Source organism: Lepidochelys kempii, chromosome 1 (assembly GCF_965140265.1).
Source record: "Lepidochelys kempii isolate rLepKem1 chromosome 1, rLepKem1.hap2, whole genome shotgun sequence".
NCBI classification, from domain to species: domain Eukaryota; kingdom Metazoa; phylum Chordata; order Testudines; family Cheloniidae; genus Lepidochelys; species Lepidochelys kempii.
The window spans coordinates 9,397,158-9,420,246 of record NC_133256.1 but is presented as its reverse complement, the minus strand read 5'-3'; the positions used below and the strand labels follow the sequence as shown (position 1 = coordinate 9,420,246).

Here is a 23,089-nt window from a genome sequence, read left to right as displayed (position 1 = left end):
TGAGATAAAAAAAATTGGGTATCATAAATAATTGTGAAATAATAGATAACAGATTTATCTTGAAAGTAATTATCTAAATAATTAATGAATATTGAAAAGTGTAGCATAACAGCTGCTTTTGAAAGTTCTGGAATTTTTGTTTAGTCCCCCAAACAACACAGAATTCTGGATTTTTCCTCTGTGTTTGACAGATCAGTCATCTGACCCAGGAGACATCTGCACTAGCCAAGGGCCTGTCATGAAGTGTAGGTTGGACTTGTTTCCATACTTTCGTTAGCCCTTGTTCCCTGGATATAGCTGTGAATTAGGCACTTCGTAAATCTTCCTTTGGTGGCTGTAACTGAGGAAATATTAATGGGAAAGTACAATGCAGACCGAGTCTGTGACCCCAGCTGTGTTCTGGCTGGTCTGTACCTTTGCAGTGATCCAAGGAAACAGGGAAAAGGCCTCTTAGAGAAGTTTCTAAAGGATTTTGTGGAGTCTGATAGTAGGATTTCTATTATTACTGTGATTGGGGATTATAACCTTGAGGTCAAGGAGTAGGATGACTAACCTCCACCAGCATATTCTCCTTCCATTCTCATCTCCTAACTTCTTCCATGAAGCCCCCGATGCCTGTAAATCCCCTCCCTGACCTGGTCCTCCATATCCTACCATCTTCTCCTTCACGTCCCTTCCTAAAAGTGACTTCTTCAATGAGGCCCACGAACACTACTCCTTGCCCACAAGGAAGCATCAATGAAATCACAAATAAAGAAAGAAAGATTTAAAATCCAGGCACTTGTGCCTATGGTCACTGCTCTACCACTGCTGTTGACTGCATCCAATCCTCTTCCTTCACCTACAGTTTAAAGCCCCATCCTACAAACCCTTGCTCACATAAGTATTCTCCTTGATTTGGACTGAACTCAGTGGGACTAGTTGTGTAAGGACAACTTGTGTGAGTAATGATTTGCAGGAATAGATCCTTGATTGTAATCTCTTTGGGGTAGGGACCCAGGGTACATTTGGTGCCCTAAATAATCATAATGAAAGGGGAAGCAGGAACTGGAAGCAGCAGTATATCTAAGAATGTAAATGCTTTAGATCTCATTTTCCTTTTCTTTAACTCCAGCCTAGGAGCTGTTTTCTTGTTATTCCTCTCTTGGCTCCACCTCAGTCAATATTTACCTCTTGGGGCCAGTACATTTTAATTTCTGAAAACAAAAGTTCAACATCTGCTTCTTTGGTGTCATATTCCACATTTTTATGCTTTGCAGTTAATGAAACCTCAAGAAAAGGTCTCCCCCTTTACCTGTTCCCAAAAAGTATATACATTTAGAGTACCTACTGGCAATGGACTGGTCATATTCATAGAGCCCCATTATAAAGTGAGGAAGAGACATGAGAAACCCAGCTATGGATACAAGAATAGCGCCGCAGCCAATGAACCGGGGCCTGTTCACTCGGCTTCCAAAGTAACTTACGAAGACGATCAGCAATGTGTTCCCAACCTGCAGTAGGAGACAGAGATTAAAAAGCTTCTGAAACACTTTGCAAATGACCTCCTTAGGACAGAGAAGAGTACAGGAGAGTTGTGTGGGTGGGAGATTAAAAGAGAGAATTTTGAATACAGCAGAGATTACCTCATTGAAGGAAGCGAGCAATCCAGATGTCTGACTGGACAAGCCAAACCGCTTCTCAATTGTTGAAATTGAGCTTTTCAGATAGCCAGATAGCAAGAGCTGGGAGAGCTGGAGAAACCCATGGCAGAACACAAAAAACTGCAGAGACAAAAAAATAATCCACTCAGTACAGTTATTGCTATTGAAAGTTGTAACCTAAAAACAAACTCTTTTCCCAAACTTTCTTATATTTAAATAAAACAATCCCTTAAAAATAAGAAGTGTGGTGGCCATTGAACATGTGGGAGAAACTTTAAAGTATCGCTACCTGCACATCTACCAATGTGATATATGCCATCATGTGCCAGCAATGCCCCTCTGCCATGTATATTGGCCAAACCGGACAGTCTCTACGCAAAAGAATAAATGGACACAAACCTGACATCAGGAATTATAACACTCAAAAACCAGTAGGAGAACACTTCAACCTCCCTGGACACTCAATAACTTAAAGACTCAAGACTTAAAAGTGGCAATTCTTCAACAACAAAAACCTTCAAAAACAGACTCCAATGAGAAACTGCAGAACTGGAATTAATTTGCAAACTGGATACTATCAAATTAGGCCGGAATAAAGACTGGGAGTGGATGGGTTATTACAAAATCTAATTTCCCCATACTAATTGCCCCTTACTGTTACTCACACCTTCTTGTCAGCTGTTTGAAATGGGCCACCCTCATTACCACTACAAAAGTGATTTTTCCTCCTTTGGTATTCTACTGTTAATTGAATTGTCTCATTAGCACTGACCCCCCCACTTGGGAAGGCAACTCCCATCTTTTCAGGTACTGTGTATATATACCTGCTACTGTATTTTCCACTCCATGCATCTGATGAAGTGGGTTTTAGCCCACGAAAGCTTATGCCCAAATAAATTTGTTAGTCTATAAGGTGCCACAAGGACTCCTCGTTGTTACTGCTGTTACTGAGTATGGACATTTCTGGTGAGAGACTCCAGAGACTGGAGTTATTTATCCCCAGAGCAGGTACACACTTCTCTCACGCCCTCCAGATACTGGACCTTGATCCTAACCGGGCGGCACTATCCCTGGGGCTAGAGAGTAGTTCAAACACCAGCTCCCTTAAATCCTTCTCTGCTGAAACTGCCAACAAGAGTGCCAGTTGCTGCCAGCTGCGCTAGGGACGTCTGTCCACTAGAAACTGGGCTTAGATAATCAAACTCATTTCATATGGGGCACTACCAGCCTGCACTGGCTTTCAAGTGGTGGTCAAGAAATGGACAGCTCCATAGCCATTTCTACTTTCCATGACTCAGAACCATCCAGTTGCCTGAGATATTAATAAAAACCTGACATGCTGTTATAGCACTGCAGCAACAAACATGCATCTAAAATTAACGAATACCTTGTTTCTAGGCTCAGCGGGGAAAAACCTTATATAATTCTATTTCTTCCCTCCCCCTGATTTCTGTTGATACAGGCACTGGGTGGCAAAGGATGCATTTAGTCAAATATCTTAGGAAGAAGCTATGGATCTTTCCCAGCTCTCAAAGTTCTTGTTAAAGACTAGTAGCTTCATAGCTACTCCCCTCACCACACAACCAGCCTCTCCATATCTTAAGTTGCTACAGGGGCATGATTTCTGGCCACAGGAATATCATTCAGGTGGAATCTGAGTACTTTTGATGACTGACTGACTAAGCCCCAGGGCTCAGCAGAATGGACAGAGCCACTTCTGGCTATCTGTTACCTGTATTCATTTCAGAACATTATGGGAGCAATTTGAAAAACCTCCACTATCAGTGTGGATTTGTGTATCCATCCAGTCCAAATCCAGGATTTGTCACATCCTCAACTGTCTGTAACAGACCACACTACTGCTATTTCTATTTCCATGTGTGTGTTTACCTTTACTCCCTTTTGAGCAACTTCCCAGTGATACTTGGTATTTCCATAAACCTTTTCATCCCAGGTTATCAAATACTGGCGCATATTATTCTCCCTATTTTACAGATCAGGGAATTCATGTACAGAGATATTCAATGATATAGTTGGGAATAGAACCCAGCTCCTTTGAGTCCCGTCCTCTAGCCCTCAGACCATACCAGTGAAAGAGGAAAAAGAGATGTTGACTTTAGGACAGTTTAGGAGATCATAGGCCCCTATTTGTCTTTTGTTGCACCATTTTCTACTGCATTTCACCATGCAGTGTGATAGAGGTTTTATATTAATTTATATTAATTGTTGGATCATGACATCAGGTTCTTTGGCTTGTGTGTTCTAGAAAGAAGCTCTTCACCTTTGGAAAGACAAATAACTATTTACAACAATATTAACCCAGTAATAAGGGGGGGGTGGAGAGAGAGGAAACATCTTTACATTTGAAATGCGTAGGGTCATGTGTGCTTGGAAAACTGATTGATTCTCCAGCTACCTATTGCAGATATCTAAGGTGTCTCCAAAATGGCAAAGATTATGTACACACACTCTCTCTCTCTTCCTTCATGAATTGGCCCGCCAGATCATACTCACTGATTCCCTAGAGGTTCCCTCAAGAACAATAACATGGATAGTGGTGTTCCCTCTACCAGCCTGCAGAGACTGTTCCTCATGGTGCCCCCAGAAAGTTGTTTCCATGAGGTCAGGGGAAGGGAAGAACGAGGCTTTAGATGTGGCATCCTCCCTTCTGTATCTCCTCATCTAGTTCCATCAGACTGATCCTCCTTTCCAATGGAATGGAGGGGACAGTCTGCCGCCTGCTCTTTACGTCAGCGCATATCTATGATAGTCTTGAATTTTGTAAAAACATAGACAGGGTTGGAAGGGACCTCAGGAGGTCATCTAGTCCAACCCCCTGCTCCAAGCAGGACCAATCCCCAATTTTTTCCCAGGATCCCTAAATAGCCCCCTCAAGGATTGAACTCACAACCCTGGGTTTAGCAGGCCAATGCTGTGGATGGATCTGAAAGTGAAACACATGAAACAAAACCTGGTTTCTACCATTGAGGTTACTTTAATGAGCTGCTGTACAGCAGAAGAGCTCTCAAATCTCCATGCATCAGGCCTGCTCTTTGTACTGCAGCATAGACTGCTCACTTCAGCAGCTTCCGTGTTAGGTCACGCTGGACAAGCTGAAGTTTCAGACAACACTCTGTCTGATTCAGAGGTCATTTTCCTGCACGAGAGTTTGCGATAGAGAAGACGCTGCACATACGGAGATACAAGGAAGGGCAGATAGCCATAGCTGGAGCCAGGCATAACGCCAGCTGGCAATATAGAGATCTCCTATACACATGGCTTGTAGTGCCTCTACAATTTCTGAACCAATGTGTTGAAATGTCCCATGCTACATCCGTCCCTCATAGGGCAGGGACGATCAAATGAGGATGTACCATATGGTGATGCCAACTAAGGCTAAAAATAATAACACCAAACTTGACTGACCTGTGATCTAAGCCAGAATTTGAAAAACTAAACTTTCCCTTCCATAGCACGTCTCCTCCAACAGTCTCAAAGCACTTCTGAAACACTGATAAGCTTCACAGCACCAGAATGTAAGTATATTGTACCAGTTTTACTGGCTGGGCAATGAGTCAGTGGTGAGAAGAGACTCTAGAAGTCCAACTACCCAGATCCCATTGTTCTAACCATGAAGTAACTCCCCTTCCATTTGTAGAGAGAAAAGGTTAGCACATTTGGCCACTATACCTCCAAATCTCTCTCTCTCTCTCTTTCACACACACACACTCTCTCTATCTCTCTCTCTATCTCTCTCTCTCAGTGTCAAGCCAGAAATTATTGCATTGAAATATCTTCCTGTTCTCTTTCATTTGTAATACCTTCATAGAAGATTGACAGCGAGAGAAATTGTATTGTCAATCTCATCCCTACCTATTTGTCAGACATGGATCACAGTGCTCTGGTATCCTTGGAGTTTGAAATTAACAAAGCATTTCCACTTGCCACCTCTTGGGTTTCTTCTCTTATCACTGGGTAACCTATCAGCATACATTGTAGGCTCTACCAAAGCAAAAGCTTTTTTGTTTGTTTGTTTGTTTTAAAATTTCTAAGTGACACAGCAATAGATTTTGAAGGTGCTACTAGGTTTTTTGATGACGTTTCCTATGGGATTACAACAGTTTTCAGGAAATGTTAGAAATGTGGGGCTTACGGCACTTGAAGGCATCAAAAAGTATGTTTTCTTTTAGTTCAGTAAATTGTGATTTACTAATTTGCATTAATCCAGACGAAACACCCGAATCAGAACATGGATCTCATTGTTTCTATGTGTCTCAGAGCTCAACATCTGTTTATATACTTTCTATTCAGGTTCTTATACAGCTCTCATCACCATGTTAGCTGAGTGCCTTCCTGAAGCGCATTAAGCAATGTGACTAGCAGCTGTCATTTATGGTTCTTTGTTCTCTTTTCCTCTCTCCAGCAGGAAATTATGTATTGTATTATTTGTATAATGTGGTGTGTGTTTCTTCTAGTAAGACATAACAGCGCTGAGCAGGAAGACGACAGTTCCTCTCTGCGAGCAACACATTGAGTCACAGCCAACTTAAAACCAGAAATAGGTCAACAAAGAAAAGGAAATCAGAGAAAAAAAACAACAAAAATGAACAACGATCTGAAGGGATTTACTGGAAGAACAATTCCAAGATCCAAAGGCATTGGGCCCCAGTCCATTGCAATGGCCTTTGCGGGCAGGAATCCTGGCAGCAGAAGGTTCATTGGAGGATTACAGCAACACAAGAAAGCCACAATCTTCCTTAAATTAGGGACCCCAAGCAGGCCAGTGCAGCTCCCAGTATGGCAGTGTTTATGAGGGAGGGGCACAGTCAGGGGATATGATGATTTAATGCTCCTATGACACCCTATGGAAATTAAAGCTGCCCACCCCCAGTGGAAATAGCTGCCTGCCCTCCATTACATGATGGATTCCGCCATTCCCTGGAACACACTAGATCAGGCTGGCACAGGGAGGTGCAATGTGCCAGTAGGGAGCTGGACCAGGATCTCTTTCTGAGAAGGAAGAAAAAGACATTTTTAAATTCTTAGATTCTGTGATAGGGGCCCTGGGACAAGGAAACAGACAAGATGGCCTTAGGGCTTTTCCATCTCATGTGTAGATATTTTAAAAAACCCTAACAAAGCAGAACACTGTACATATGATTCTCACCTAGGGACTGGTTGAGAGAGAGAGAGAGAATTAACCACCCATGACAGATGTTAGTCAGTCACATCACTTAGTGCACACTGGTGGAAGATTCTCAAGTACTACGGTGAACTGAGTGGTATTCCAGTCTGGTAGTTTATTGTTGCAGCCACAGGCGAAGAGTGCTCACGATCCAGCTCAAATGGGAAAATTCTTTCTACCTGCTCATTCCCTGGGAATAAACAGCTGGCAAACATTTTTCAGTCATTATAGCACCATGGAGACGTATCCGGGTCTAGAGTTGCTTGCCTGAGCAAAATGGATGGCATGCCCTATTACTGCACTTTGCATCAAAGGATCTCCAAGCCCCGTACAAACATTAAGAAATTTAGCTTCATATCGCCCCTATGAGATAGGGAAGCATTATTATCCTCTTTTGGAAGTCAAGGAGACCCAGAGAGATATGTGACTTGCCCAAGGCCAAACAGAAAGTCAGTGTTGGAGCTGGGAATAGAACCTACATCTCCTGATTTACCCAATGTGACAAAATTAGATGATATTAGAATCACAGAATATTAGGGTTGGAAGAGACCTCAGGAGGCCAATCCCCTCCTCAAAGCAGGACCAACACCAACTAAATCATCCCAGCCAGGGCTTTATCAAGCCAGGCCTTAAAAATCTCTAAGGATGGAAATCCCACCACCTCCCTAGGGAACCCATTCCAGTGCTTCGCCACCCTTCTAGTGAAATAGTGTTTCCTAATATCCAACCTAGACCTCCCCCACTGCAACTTGAGACCATTGTTTCTTGTTCTGTCATCTGCCACCGCTGAGAACAGCCGAGCTCCATCCTCTCTGGAACCCCGCTTCAGGTAGTTGAAGGCTGCTATCAAATCCCCCCTTACTCTTCTCTTCTGCAGATTCCCTCAGCCTCTCCTCGTAAGTCATGTGCCTCAACCTCCTAATCATTTTCATTGCCCTCCGCTGGACTCTCTCCAATTTAGCCACATCCCTTCTGTAGTGGGGGGACCAAAACTGGACGCAATACTCCAGGTGTGGCCTCACCAGTGCCGAATAGAGGGGAATGATCACTTCCCTTGATCTGCTGGCCAATATGTCGTTGGCCTTCTTGGCAACAAGGGCACACTGCTGACGCATATCCAGCTTCTCGTCCACTGTCACCCCCAGGTCCTTTTCTGCAGAACTGCTGCTTAGCCAGTCGGTCCCCAGCCTCTAGTGGTGCATGGGATTCTTCCATCCTAAGTGCAGGACTCTGCACTTGTCCGTGTTGAACTTCATCAAATTTCTTTTGGCCCAATCCTCCAGTTCGTCTGGGTCACTCTGGACCCTATCCCTACCCTCCAGCATATCTACCTCTCCCCACAGCTCAGTGTCATCTGCGAACTTGCTGAGGGTGCAATTAATCCCATCATCCAGATCATTAATAAAGATGTTGAACAAAATTGGCCCCAGGACCGACCCCTGGGGAACTCCGCTTGATACCGACTGCCAACTAGACATCGTGCTGTTGATCACTACCTGTTGAGCCCGACAATCTAACCAGCTTTCTATCCACCTTATAGTCCATTCATCCAATCCATACTTCTTTAACTTGCTGGCAAGAATACTGTGGGAAACAGTATCAAAAGTTTTGCTAAAGTCAAGATATATCAAATCCACCACTTTCCCCATATCCACAGAGCCAGTTATCTCATCATAGAAGGCAATTAGATTAGTCAGGCATGACTTGCCCTTGGTGAATCCATGTTGACTGTTCCTGATCACCTTCCTCTCCTCCAAGTGCTTCAAAATGGATTAGTTGAGGACCTGCTCCATGATTTTGCTGGGGACTGAAGTGAGGCTGATCCGTCTGTAGTTCCCCAGCTTCTCTTTCTAACCTTTTAAAAATATGGGCACTATATATGCCTTTTTCCAATCATCTGGGACCTCCCCCGATCACCATGAATTTTCAAAGATAATGGCCAATGGCTCTGCAATCACATCAGCAAACTCCCTCAGCACCCTTGGATGCATTAGATCTGGACCCATGGACTTGTGCAAGTCCAGCTTTTCTAAATAGTCCTTAACCGGTTCTTTCACCACTGAGGGCTGCTCACCTCCTCCCCATACTGCGTTCCCCAGTGCAGCAGTCTGGGAGCTGACCTTGTCTTTGAAGGCCGAGGCAAAAAAAGCATTGAGTACTTCAGCTTTTTCCACATCATCTGTCATTATGTTGCCTCCCCCATTCAGTAAGGGTCCCACACTTTCCCTGATCGACTTCTTGTTGCTAACATAGCTGTAGAAACCCTTCTTGCTACCCTTCACATCCCTTGCTAGCTGCAACTCCAAATGTGCCTTGGCCTTCCTGATTACATGCCTGCATGCTCTAGCAATATTTTTATACTCCTCCCAGGGAGTCATCTGTCCCAATTTCCACTTCTTGGAAGCTTCTTTTTTGAGTTTAAGCTCACCGAAGATTTCACTGTTAAGCCAAGCTGGTCACCTGCCATATTTTCTATTCTTTCTGCACATCAGGGTGGATTGTTCTTGAGCCCTCAATAAGGCTTCTTTAAAATATAGCCAGGTCTCCTGGACTCCTTCCCCCCTCATATTAGCCTCCCAGGGGATCCTGCCCATCAGTTCCCTAAGGGAGTCTAAGGCTGCTTTTCTGAAATCCAGGGTCCATATTTTGCTACTCTCCTTTCTTCTTCTTGTCAGGATCCTGAACTCAACCATCTCATGGTCACTGCTGCCTCGGTTGCCACCCACTTCTACTTCCCCTACCAATTCTTCCCTGTTTGTAAGCAGCAGGTCAAGAGGGGCACGGCCCCCAGTTGGTTCCTCCAGCACTTGTACCAGGAAGTTGTGTTCCTGGATTGTCAATGTATTGCTGTGTTATGATATTCTGGGTTATGATTGTTTCCAGCGGAAACTAAGGCTTCCAGTGAGCATGCTTAATTGCAGCTTCTCTCAATGACCATCTCAGTATATTATTCTGCAGAGTGCCACTTCTTTTATATCTAATATAGAGGACAAGGCAAGGAAAGCTTCAATTTGGATCAAGATGTGTTCACCTTCAGTATGGAGAAGAAGCCAGAGAGACAAGTCCAGCCACTTGCTTCCATAATCCCCTTCCTGATGCTAAAAGTGACCATAGGCTCTGTCTTATATAAATTTTTGCTCTCAGACATGTGATGTGCCACATATGTATATGAAGTATCAGTGGCTTTGCCTGTGCTTTGGCTGGTGAAGCCAAATCAAATCTTTCACTTGACTCTCCTGTCAAGTTTTCTCAATTGCCCAAGATCAATACTCAAATGCCTCTAAAAAATTAAAAGTTTTGTCAAGAATAGCGTCTTGTCTCCAGAAGATTGAAAGAAATCGGTAGAAAAAATTTCCAGCCTTTTGTGAGCTAAGGATTCCTTGCCACTGCAATAAACATAGAATCATAGAATTGTAGGACTGGAAGGGACCTCGAGAGGTCATCTAGTCCAGTCCCCTGCACTCATGGCAGGGCTAAGTATTACCTAGACCATCCCTGACATGTGTTTGTGTAACCTGCTCTTAAAAATCTCCAATGATGGAGATTCCACAACCCCCCTAGGCAATTTATTCCAGTGCTTAACCACGCTGACAGATAGGAAGTTTTTCCTAATGTCCAGCCTATACCACCTGTGCTGCAATTTAAGCCCATTGCTTCTTGTCCTAGCCTCAGAGGTTAAGAAGAAAAATGTTTTTCCCTCCTGCTTGTAACAACCTTTAATTTACTTGAAAACTTTTATCATGTCTTATCATAGAATCATAGAATATCAGGGTTGGAAGGGACCCCTGAAGGTCATCTAGTCCAACCCCCTGCTCGAAGCAGGACCAATTCCCAGTTAAATCATCCCAGCCAGGGCTTTGTCAAGCCTGACCTTAAAAACCTCTAAGGAAGGAGATTCTTCTCTCAGTCTTCTCTTCTCCAGACTAAACAAACCCAATTTCTTCAATCTTCCCTCCTAGGTCATGTTCCCGCTTGACTGTGACCACTGATAACTACTCTCTGGGAACGGTTTTCCAGCCCCAGTTATGTACCCACCTAATAGTAGCTCCATCTAGGTCAGGGATGGGCAAACTACAGCCCGTGGGCTGGATCCGGCCACCAGCTGTTTTACGCCGGCCCTCGATCTCCCGCTAGGGAACAGGGTCTGGAGCTTGGCTCGCTCCGGCGCTCCAGCCAGGGAGCAGGATCGGGGCCTGCTCCACATGGCTACTGGAAGCTGCGGCATGGCCCCCCTCTGGCTCTTACTCACTCCAATTGCCCCGCTCCAGTGGCCAATTCCGGCACTCCAGTGGAGCTGCAGGGGCGGTGCCTGCAGACAGGACAGCGTGCAGAGCCGCCTGGCTGCGCCTCTGTGTAGGAGCCAGAGAAGGGATATGCTGCTTCTTCCGAGAGCCGCTTGAGGTAAGCACCACCCGGAGTCTGCACCCCTGAGTCTCTCTCCATGCCTCAACCCCCTGCCCCAGCCCTGATCTCCCTCCAACCCTCCAAATCCCTCGATCCCAGCCTGGAGCACCCTCCTGAACCCCAAACCCCTCATCTCCAGCCCCACCCCACAGCCTGCACCCCAACTCCCTGTCACAGCCCTGATCCCCCTCCCGCCCTCTGAACCCAGCCCAGAGAACCCAGCCCAGAGCACCTTCCTAATCCCAAACTCCTCATCTCTAGCCCCATCCCACAGCCCACACCCCCCTGCCCCGCAACCCACTTCCCCAGCCCAGAGCCCCCTCCCACACCCTGAAGTCCTCATTTTTGGCCCCACCCCAGAGCCCGTACCCCCAACCAGAGCCCTCACCCTCTCTTGCACCCCAACCCCAATTCTGTGAGCATTCATGGCCCGCATATAATTTCTACTCCCAGATGTGGCCCTCAAGCCAAAAGGTTTCCCACGCCTGATCTAGGTTGTAGTATATTATACTTTCTTCCATTTCCCTGGGGAAGAGGATATGTGGGACTCTTACCAGCATTGCCAACATGGTTAGAAAACCAGGTCCCTATTTGACCGGATAGTGCATGACTCTATCAGTGTAAAATAAATAAATCTGTGAGTCTTTAAGATGCCACTGGACTCCTTGTTGTTTTTGTAAGTGTAGTTTTTCACAGAAGACTGAAAGGACCAAGGCTCACCAGTGCCTGCTTCTCTGCAATAGCTACAATTAGCTCGTGTATGTTACACCCATTTGATCCTAACTGATGATCCCTGCTCAGTGCAGGAAGGAGAATCTCTCCACCAGGTCTCTGTCGATATACCATTGACCAAAATAAATGATATTCCAGACCCACATTTAAGAACATAAGAATGGCCATACTGGGTCAGACCAAAGGTCCATCCAGCCCAGTATCCTGTCTACTGACAGTGGCCAATGCCAGGTGCGCCAGAGGGAGTGAATCTAACAGGTAATGATCTAGTGATCTCTCTCCTGCCATCCATCTCCACCCTCTGACAAACAGAGGCTAGGGACACCATTCCTTACCCATCCTGGCTAATAGCCATTAATGGACTTAACCACCATGAATTTCTCCAGTTCTCTTTTAAACCCTGTTATAGTCCTAGCCTTCACAACCTCCTCAGGCAAGGAGTTCCACAGGTTGACTGTGCGCTGTGTGAAGAAGAACTTCCTTTTATTTGTTTTAAATCTGCTGCCCATTAATTTCATTTGGTGGCCCCTAGTTCTTATATTATGGGAACAAGTAAATAACTTTTCCTTATTCACTTTCTCCACACCACTCATGATTTTATATACCTCTATCATATCCCCCCTTAGTCTCCTCTTTTCCAAGCTGAAAAGTCCTAGCCTCTTGAATTTCTCCTCATATGGGACCTGTTCCAAACCCCTAATCATTTTAGTTGCCCTTTTCTGAACCTTTTCTAATGCCAGTATACCTTTTTTGAGATGAGGAGACCACATCTGTAAGCAATACCTTTTTTTGAGATCACATTTGTGATCTCCAAGTTGCAGTGGGGAGGTTTAGGTTGGATATTAGGAAAAACTTTTTCACTAGGAGGGTGGTGAAACACTGGAATGCGTTACCTAGGGAGGTGGTGGAATCTCCTTCCTTAAGATATTTTTAAGGTCAGACTTGACAAAGCCCTGGCTGGGATGATTTAGTTGGGGATTGGTCCTGCTTTGAGCAGGGGGTGGGACTAGATGACCTCCTGAGGTCCCTTCCAACCCTGATATTCTATGATTCTATGATTCTATGATCTATGTAACCAAGCGCATGTGCGGGAGAATCACTGGTGCAGATGCATTTTATCCACATGATTCTTCACAACATTAACCATCTGAATGGCTGTCAAAATTCTGCATGGCACCTACATGAGACTGGGAATGTTATAATAATGTAATTATGTGTATTTATACAGAGCCTTACATCCAATGACCTCAAAGCCCTTTATAAACAAGAGATCCAGTAAGCCTGACGTCGCCTCAGGAAGGTAGGTATTACTATCCCCATTTTACGCATGGGGGAAATGGAGACACAGAATAAGATGGAGCAACTTGCCCAAAGCCAGGCAGCCAGTAAGTTGTAGAGCTTGGAAAAGAACTCCTTACTATCAGGGAGTTGAAAAACTTCTTACTAGTTACACTATCCTAGCGTCCATTTTAATGGATGCTCAGAAAAGACACATACCAGCCATTACACTTTGTGTCGTAGCAAAGTCGATCTCACACTGCTTCCTGTCTGTTCAGGAATATGCTGCTGCTATTTTAACAACAGGCTCCCACAGATATTTTCTCCCCTAGCCGGTGATAAAAGCCTGTACTTTTAGGCATTTGCAGAAAGGAGGGGCTGAGAGTCTGCGGAATCATTTGTTTCCCCACTGAATCAAAACTGCTTGTTCATAACCATAACCAAAGCCAAACCACTGCACAAACAAACTTGTACTAAGGGCATTGTGCAAGGAGTATCTGGAGCTTGTTCCTAAACAAATATGCACAGCATGCTGCTAGCATAGCCTGGGGGCAGCTTGTGTAATCTGAACTGTCATGGGGGAGGGGAACAGTGCTTGTAGAAGAGAGTCTCCTTCCCCAAGATATTTTTTTTTTTTTGAAAATACATGACACATGGTGCAATCTGGTGCATAACAGAGGGAAAACTGTTACTTTTCAGAAGTATTGTTTTCTGAGCCTTAGGCATCACTCATCTCTGGGAGGGGGGTTCAGTGATATTCAGAGCTGGCCTGGCTCTGTCAGAGGCAGGGAAATCACCCCAACCAACTCTTCCTGAGAATGGCAGAATATTTAGCAAGCGGCTACTAACAGACCCCTAGCGCCCTCTCCTGCCCATCCCCATACCAGTCTGGGTCTCACAACACTTGCCCGCAGAACACAGGCAGGGCTGACCCTCCACTGTTGGGCCTTACAGCTCTCCTCAGCAGAATCCGGGCTGGGTTAGTGCTGTTTTCACAGGCTTTAGTTGTGGGGCATGCAATGGCTCGTCTCTTGATGGTCACAAGCACCCCGTGTGACCTCAGGCCAGGCCTGCACATAACATATTTCAGGCTGCCAGCCAAATGGGCAACATGCACATATGTCTGCAGTCGGCAAGGGGATTCAAGGCAGGACAGAGCAAGCTATTTACAAGAAGGCCAAGACCTGACCCTTTAACCACAGTAATGTGCAGGTTAACGTTATGAGTAATTCAAATGGATGTGCAGCCTCTGGACTGATTCCAGCTAGGAAGTGACTGAAAACACACACACACACCTCAAGTTCTTTTTATATAGTAGCTGGCCAGTGCCCATACCATATAATTATATGTCTTTGCTGTCAAGCAGACTATATTACACTCATAACTTTGTTTTTACTCAGGTGAATTGCTGCCATGACGCACACGGTAACTGCTAATAACACTTCACCTGTCCACAGCACCTTTCTTCTGAGGATCTCAAAGCCCTTCACACACATTAATTAATTCACCCTCACAACAGCCTGGATTTTGCAGGTGGGGAAAGTCAGGCCCAGGGAGGTACCCTGTGGCAGAGCCAAGTATAGAACCCCAATTTCTTTGCCAAGATTTTAAAAAGTGACTAGTGATTTTGGGTGCCTACATTTTTGGCTGCCCAACTTGAGACACCTTAATGGAACCTAATTTTCAGAAAGTGCTGAGCTCCTGCTCTCTGAAAATCAGGACCATATAAAGTGACTCAGGTCAGGCACCTAAAATATGAAGTCACTTTTGAAAATATTGGCCCATTGTGCTCAGTCCTAGGCTTTAGCCCCAGCACCATCTTCCCATATTTCCTTCCTGGATTTGTCTCCTTATGTTCATTACAATATTCATGAAAAAAGCTTTGTCAGTGGTCTTTATGTATTTTGCTTGATGTGCTCTTCTATTGCAAAGTCTAATGGCCAAATTCTCCTCTCATGAATACTGGTGCAACCCCATCAACTTCAGTGGAGTTCCTTTTGTGTAGCGTAGAAAAGAATTTGCCCCCTAATGTTCACTATATTAAGTCAAGGCTAGATCTTGCTGCCACAGAGCTCAATGGAGTCTTGACATGCACTTCACTGGAAACTGCATCAAATCCTTATTTTGTCCATTTTGTAGTATTGAAGGAATTAGTGCAACATGTCACTAAATGTTTTAAGGTCCTTCTGGTCTGTACAGCATTCCCTGGGAGGACTGTTTGCATGAAGTTCTTAAGATGCATTTTTGTGCCTTAGTTGTTTGAAAACCTACAGTGACATGATTCCATTTGCAATCAACCGAGCTTGTTGTAAGCGTGCAAAGTGTGTTAAGCAATTTTTTGGTTTTCCTGTAAGGATCATTCAGATCCTGCTTCTAAAATTGTCTCCCAGAATGTGAGGAAGTCAGACATTGATTCTGAAACCTGAGTGACCTAACTTCAGGAAAGCAACATAAAGCATGGGGAAAAGCTTCTCTGCACAGCATTCAACATGGATTAGGAGATGATCATAATGGTCCCTTCTGACCTTAATATCTATGAGTCTATGAGTCCATGAGGAGTGAATTCTTGTGTCTCGGTTCTCCTAGCACATGCACAAATCCACATGACAGCTCAGATCATCTATTTTTATAGTATTCAAACTCACAGTGAGCTGCAGCCAAATACACTTCCACACACAAAGCCCATGATGCCTTTTCCTGGGCTTTAAATTTTGGGTGGGATTCCTGACACATTCATAGCTTTCTCTTCAACAAAGATAAATCTCTAAGAAGTAGGTCAGGTGGCAAATGCCTTTAAAGCCTTGCCAAGTTCCTAGAAGCAAACTCTAGATTTCTTTGCAAGAGAGTTGTCTAAGGGTCCAGACTGTTGTGCAGGTAGTTAATACTGTAGATGGAGATGTGAAACAGAACGCCTCTCACTCATATTTTCTCTCAGACTTTTGGAAGTGAGCTTAGTGCTGGTAAAGTGCTGGGTTAGCAACTACAGAACATGGATAGCGGTCAGTGCAAACATTCCCCACATTGCCATGCCAATGTGCTTCAATTCTGACCTGGAACATAACCAAAAAAATAACTATTTTCTATCACCAGCAAGGACTGGCTTCAGACCAGCGTCCCAGCAAAGAAAGGCTCAGAAACCAGTAATCAAATCCTTAAGCCTTCCAGTCCCACACAACAACACAGTCCATTATCAGGCACTTTGACCCGCAACATTTGTGAGGAAGACTTATGTGTCTCTCTCATCTCAGGAAAGAACTCAGGAGTATAACTGCTGATTGGGCCAGAATAATGGCCGATTTCAGAGCTTCCTTGTGCCACACATCGTTAGCACTCTTATTGCAGCTTGTTTCTTTGAGTTTCACTTCGTAGGCATCATCACAAAAAAATATTAGCTTTGTTTTACTTGCACTTGGACACCCGTGAGAACAAAATAAAGTTGATGGGAACAAAGGTTTTGTGGCTAACTCAATAGGTAATCTGAGTTACATTCTTGACTCTCCCACAAACTCCGTGTGTGACTGTGGGTATGTTACGAGCCTCAGCTTCTTCATCTGCAAAACAGGGACAATCATGCTCTCCTACCTCAGAGGGGGTTGTAAGGCAAAATTCATTAATATTTGTAAAACACTTTGAAAAGTCTTATTATTAGGCAGGGCTATACCTGTTTTACTCCAGCGCTTTAAAACAAAGCATTGGTCGTGTAACTTTATAACTTAGTAAAATTATCTAATAAGAAAGTATCAGGTGATCAACTTCACACCATAAATATACAGCATGGTTTGTCCAAGAATCTCAAAGCACTTTGCAAACATTAATGAATCAAACCTCACAGCTCTGATCCTATCAGGTAATAAGTATTACTACAACTACGTTGTGACTGAATGCACCCCTATATTCACACCCTACACACTATTGTAATAAACTTTGTATAAAATATGAAGTTCCCTGTATATTTATGTCCGATTTGTGTCCATTTATTCTTTTACATAGGGACTGTCCGGTTTGGCCAATGTACATGGCAGAGGGGCATTGCTGGCACATAATGGCATATATCCCATTAGTAGACATGCAGGTTGGACATCAGGAATGGTAACACACAAAGGCCAGAGGGGGGACACTTCAATCTTCCTGGACATTCAATAACAGATTTGAAAGTAGCTATACTTGAACAAAAAAACTTCAGAAACAGACTTCAAAGAGAAACAGCAGAACTAAAATTCATTTGCAAATTTAACACCATTAATTTGGGCTTGAATAGGGACTGGGAGTGGCTGGCTCATCACAGAAGCAGCTTTGCCTCTCCTGGAATTGACACCTCCTCATCTATTGTTGGGAGTGGACTGCATCCACCCTGATTGAATTGTCCCTGTCAACACTGGTTCTCCACTTGTGAGGTCACTCCCTTCTCTTCATGTGTCAAGATGTAAGCAGAGTCAGGATGAGCTCCACCCTGACATCTGGCGGTGAGGTGTGACAAGTTGTGGAAAAGAACTTCAGGAGCTGATCTCATTTGCATAGGCACACCCACCCCGCCTAGAATAAGGCCATAGCTGCCCAAATGGTCACTTTGGCTGCTGTGGGATCCCCAGTGTCTCTGTTATTGGGGCAGGAAGAATAAATTGTTATTACCCTGATTACGGGAATCAAGGACAGTGGAACTGTACTTGGCCTTTTGTTATGATGGAGGCACTCGCCATCAACTAAGTAGCACTCGCTAGGCAAGGGACATGGGTTCCAAAACTCTGTGACTTGAGAGAGGTTGGGGATAGGTATTAATAGTTGGTGGCATGGGCCCCCTGGAGGGCTTTACATGCTAATTGCACGTCCTCCTCTCTCCACTGTAGAATATCAGAGCTAATTTTGGTTCCATTGGGAGTCTAGTTACAGGCTGCTGAGCTGAATTCACTTTGGGCCAATGGTGCACCAGGACTGAGGCTCCCTTACTACAAGCTGAAATCACAAAAGAGCTGAACTGACTAAGAGCTGAAATCACTGAGTGCTGTGTTAAGGAGTGGGGGAGCCTGAAGATATATGGTGGAGCAGTTTGTGGGACGGTGAGCCCTCGGCTGGTGGAGCAGAGCAGTTCATGGGGCGGCTGGCAGAGTGGAGCCCCATGGAGAGGTGGAGCCATCAGCTTTGGACCATGTAAGGTGCCCCTTACTCCCCCCCCATCTCCACCCAGGTTGGGAGGTAAAGCTCCACAGATAAACTTTCGAACTCTGGGGCTGCCCTGACCAGGGACAGAGACTTTTGAGTCGTTGGGCTTTTGGGACTTTGGGTGATTTGGGGTTGCTGGACTCAAGAACCAAAGGGAAAGGACACGTCCCAATTTGCTTGGGGTGGGTTTTTTGCTCATGGGTTGTGTTATGAATCCTGGTGGTGGTGTTTCCACAACATAATGCCACATTGTTTCTCTCTGTTATTAAAAGGCTTTTTGCTACACTCAGACTATGTGCTTGCGAGAGGGGAAGTATTGCCTCTTGGAGGCGCCCGGGGAGGGGAGAGGGGTGGTATATATTTGTCCCAGGTCACTGGGTGGGGGCTCGAGCCAGTTTTGCATTGTGTTATTGGAATGGATCCCCTAGATACTGAACCAGGCCCTTGTTGCTGCCAACTCTGACAGGCAGAAGGGTTACAAGTATATTTGTGTATGCATGTGAAGAAGTGAGGTTTTTACCCACGAAAGCTTATGCTCAAATAAATCTATTAGTCTTTAAGGTGCCACTGGACTCCTTGTTGTTTTTGTGGATACAGACTAACACAGCTACCCCCTGATACTTGATAGTTACACACAGACACTCAGGGTGCGACCTGCATGCTGTTTGGCTGTTTGTGAGCAGCCCATCTTGGGAGTTACATTAGCAAGTCTTTGTGAGGTACACAAGGTTGCAGGGCAGGGGTGACACAACCCCTCACTGGGCTGGATTGCACCCCAGAACTTGATACATATGATAGATGGATGAAGAGCCTCAAAAGCTCCAAGACACTGAGAAGGAAGATCCTGATCCTGCAGAGTTATGCCAATGCTTAACTGTAAGTGCATGAGTAGTTTCACTGGGTTCAGCAGTGTACTTCATTGCTTTACAGTTAAGCACTCACATAAATCTCTGCAGGATTAGGGTCTAAATGACTTGCCCAAGCTTGCCCAGCGATTCCTCAGATGGCAGGAGAGAGAGCACTGAACCCAGAGTCCCTCCCCTCTTTTCTCAGCACTAGGCTATCCTTTTCCAATTCAAATGCCTTATAATACTTTTTGTACACTTGTTGTGACATGATAAGAAAAATGACCAGATTTTGGGAGCTGGGCACTTTTGAAAATCTGGCCCATCGGTAGATGCCTAAAGGGGAGTGAAATTATTTTGAAAATCTGGCTCCAATAATGGGTGCAGAGAGTTTAACAGTGAAAGGTTAAATACTACAAACATGGTAAGTAAAACTTGTGTTGTAACATCCTTTTTGCAGGATTTCGTTTTAGATTAAAAGCACGTTTTGCCTCGTTGAATTTCTGCAAGTAGGGAAATCCATATCTGAGCTTTAAGAATCATGTAATAAAAAGAAATAAGGACAGATGACTGCTGCAGAAACCAAACACTTCCTTTTCTTTCCTTGCCCGGTGACCTTGCGGGGATCGTAGCATGCTTGAGGTATCTACCTTGATATTGAGAAATGGGTTCCTGCAGAATATTCGTCTGGATTGATCCTCAGAGCTGCTCTCTGTAACGGTGGCTGCCATTCTGTGAGTTACACTTTATATGCCTGCCGGAAAAGAAATTATTCAACACATTGCTTAATGTGCAGATGGGTAAACTCTGCACAACACTGCAAAACCCAGTAGAGCTTTGTAAATAATGACACAGCTGGTACCTGGCCATAGTAAGTCAATACTAATTATTATTAACAATATTTATTAACTAAATAACATGTTACATCTGCAAAGCATGATACGAAACATTAATACACTAATCAACAGGGTGAGAGAGAGGTTAAGAACTATTAGCCCTCTTTTAGAGTTGGGGAAACTGAATCTCAAAGAGGTTAAGTAACTTGCTCCAGGCCACACAGTGACTCAGTGGCAGAGCTAGAATCAATATTCTGGAGTTCCCAGCTCCCAACTATATGAATAAAAAAATAATTTCATAACTCTGCACTCATTACAGGCTCTACTGCTCTCACAAGTCTACCCAAGTTTCACTCGTGATTGCTCCCTTTTTTCAACCACTCGGGCTTTCTGCTTTCTTCCATAGACTACCACCCACCTGTCCGGAACAGCTTCCCAGTGCAGGCCAAACACTCCCCAAGACCTCACCCATCCCACAAAGTATTCCAGCTACAAGTATTTGTTCTGTGCTTTTTTATGATACCTGGGGAAATCTGTGACCCCGTACATATCTGCTGCTAAGTTTTGTTGGAGGGTACTCGTCTATTTGCAGTTTCTTATCAGAGAGGACAGGATCCAAAAATCTGAGCTAAGACAAGCCAGAAAAAGGTGTACGTGGAAATGTGTTCCCCTGGGGCAGGTAGTGGTGCGTGCGGAGATCCCTTCCCATGGATCAAGTATTTCTCCTGAGCAGATTGGGGTGGATGCTTCCGAGTGGATTCCTTCCCTTGAGCATGGAGACGTCGTCCCCTAAACTAATTGGGAATGGATACAGAGCTACTTTCCTTTCAGTTGATGGGCTGAATGTGGAGAAGGAGATGGCTCCCCTCCAGCCACGGAGATGGCTGCAGATGCAGAGGAAGTGATGCCTGCTCCTGAATTAACTGTGGGGTAAAGGGAGGCAAGCTCTTCTTTTCTTCACACAGTTTTATCAATTCTGGTGCAAGAGCCTCGTTCCCTCTCCACCTCATTTCCGTTTGTAGCATTTTCAAATCTCACCTGAAAGCATCTTTTCATACTTCACTTCTCTCTCCATCTGTGTTTGTTTTTTTTATTTTAAAGGTGAAAGTGAATTTAAATCTGTAAAGCTCAGTGTGGACAGGGTGTATGAAAGATGCTTTGCAAAATGGAGTTGTATACTAATGTAAACAACTTATCTGAAGTGAACCCTTGGAGGGATTCCCATTGTACAACAGCCCTCCTCTGATGTGCTGTGTTCCATTTTTCCTTTTGGCTAAATCTGTAAATTGCATGATGTGCAGAAAGACTGCTGTCTTTGTTCTGCTTTCAGTACCCAGACTTCCTGATTCAAAAGTTGTAGCGTTCAGAGACATATTAACCTCTTCTATGTCAAACTGTGGGGTCCTGCAGAGGGATCAGTTCTTGGCCCTACACTATATACATCTTTATCAAGACCTGGAAGGAGAAAATATCATCACTGATAAAGTTTGCAGATGACACAGAAATTGGGAGAGTGGTAAATAAGGAGGAGGACACGTCACTAATTCAGAGCAACCTAGATCACTTGTAAATTTGGTGCAAGCAAACATTGTGTTTTAATACAGCTAAATGTAAATGTATACATTCAGGAACAAAGACAGTAGGCCACATTTACAGGATCGGGGACTCTATCCTGGGAAGCAGTGACTCTGAAAAAGATTTGGGGGGTCGTGGTGGATAATTAGCTGAGCATGAGCTCATAGTGTGACACTGTGGCCAAAAGAGTTAATGCAATCCTGGGATGCATAATTCAAGAAGGATGTTGTTAAATTGGAGGGGTTCAGAGAAGAGCCACAAGAATGATTACAGGATTAGAAAACCTGCTCTATAGTGACAGACTCCAGGAGCTCAATCTATTTAGCTGAACAAAGAGAAGATTACAGTCTTAATTACTTAATTACAGTCTATAGGTAACTACATGGGGAACAAATATTTAATAATGGTCTCTGAAATCTAGCAGAGAAAGGTACAACACAATCCAATGTCTGGAAGTTGAAGCTAGGCAAATTCCGACCGGAAATAAGATGTATATTTTTAACAGTGAGAGTAATTAACCCTCAGAACAGTTTACCAAGAAGGGATTGTGGATTCTCCATCACTGACAATTTTTAAATCAAGATTGAATGTTTTTCTAAAAGATCTGCTCTAAGAACTAATTTGGGGAAGCAGGAGGTCAGACTAGATGATCACAGTGGTCCCTTCTGGCCTTAGAATCTCTGAATCTTACACATTTCTTCTCTCCATTTCCTTCTGATAAACCATTCCTTTTATGCATAATTCCTGGGCAACATTTATATTTCGGAGGATTAGCTGCCATAAACTCTAGTGTAAATAGGGAAGGGGATGCTTTAAATAGTTTCATTTTCATAGTAACAGCCGTGTTAGTCTGTATTCGCAAAAAGAAAAGGAGTACTTGTGGCACCTTAGAGACTAACCAATTTATTTGAGCATGAGCTTTCGTGAGCTACAGCTCACTTCATCGGATGCATATCGTGGAAACTGCAGCAGACTTTATATATACAGAGAGAATATGAACCAATACCTCCTCCCACCCCACTGTCCTGCTGGTAATAGCTTATCTAAAGTGAGGAGGTATTGTTTCATATTCTCTGTGTATACACAAAGTCCGCTGCAGTCTCCACGGCACGCATCCGACGAAGTGAGCTGCAGCCCACGAAAGCTCACGCTCCAACAAATTGGCCAGTCTCCAAGGTGCCACAAGCACTCCTCCTCTCTTTGCGAACACAGACCAACACGGCTCTATTATTACCAGCAGGACAGTGGGGTGGGAGGAGGTATTGTTTCATATTCTCTGTGTATATATAAAGTCTGCTGCAGTTTCCACGGTATGCATCCGATGAAGTGAGCTGTAGCTCACGAAAGCTTATGCTCAAATAAATTGGTTAGTCTCTAAGGTGCCGCAAGTACTCCTTTTCTTTTTTCATTTTCATATAATTCTATTTCCCCCCA

The 23,089-nt window shown here is 44.3% G+C and overlaps 1 protein-coding gene across 3 annotated transcripts in view; it reads right to left on the bottom strand.

Annotated features, from left to right (window-relative positions):
- SLCO2B1 (solute carrier organic anion transporter family member 2B1) overlaps positions 1–23,089 on the bottom strand; it is a 109,974-nt gene that overhangs the window by 66,584 nt on the left and 20,301 nt on the right. For all 3 annotated transcript variants that reach the window (XM_073333933.1, XM_073333923.1, XM_073333943.1), the window contains 3 exons: positions 19,895–19,998; positions 1,626–1,763; positions 1,331–1,493 (listed from right to left, as the gene is read on the bottom strand). In XM_073333933.1, the coding sequence (XP_073190034.1) occupies positions 1,331–1,493; positions 1,626–1,763; positions 19,895–19,975 (382 nt within the window). In that variant the 5' untranslated portion in view covers positions 19,976–19,998. The remainder of the gene's footprint in view (positions 1–1,330; positions 1,494–1,625; positions 1,764–19,894; positions 19,999–23,089) is intronic.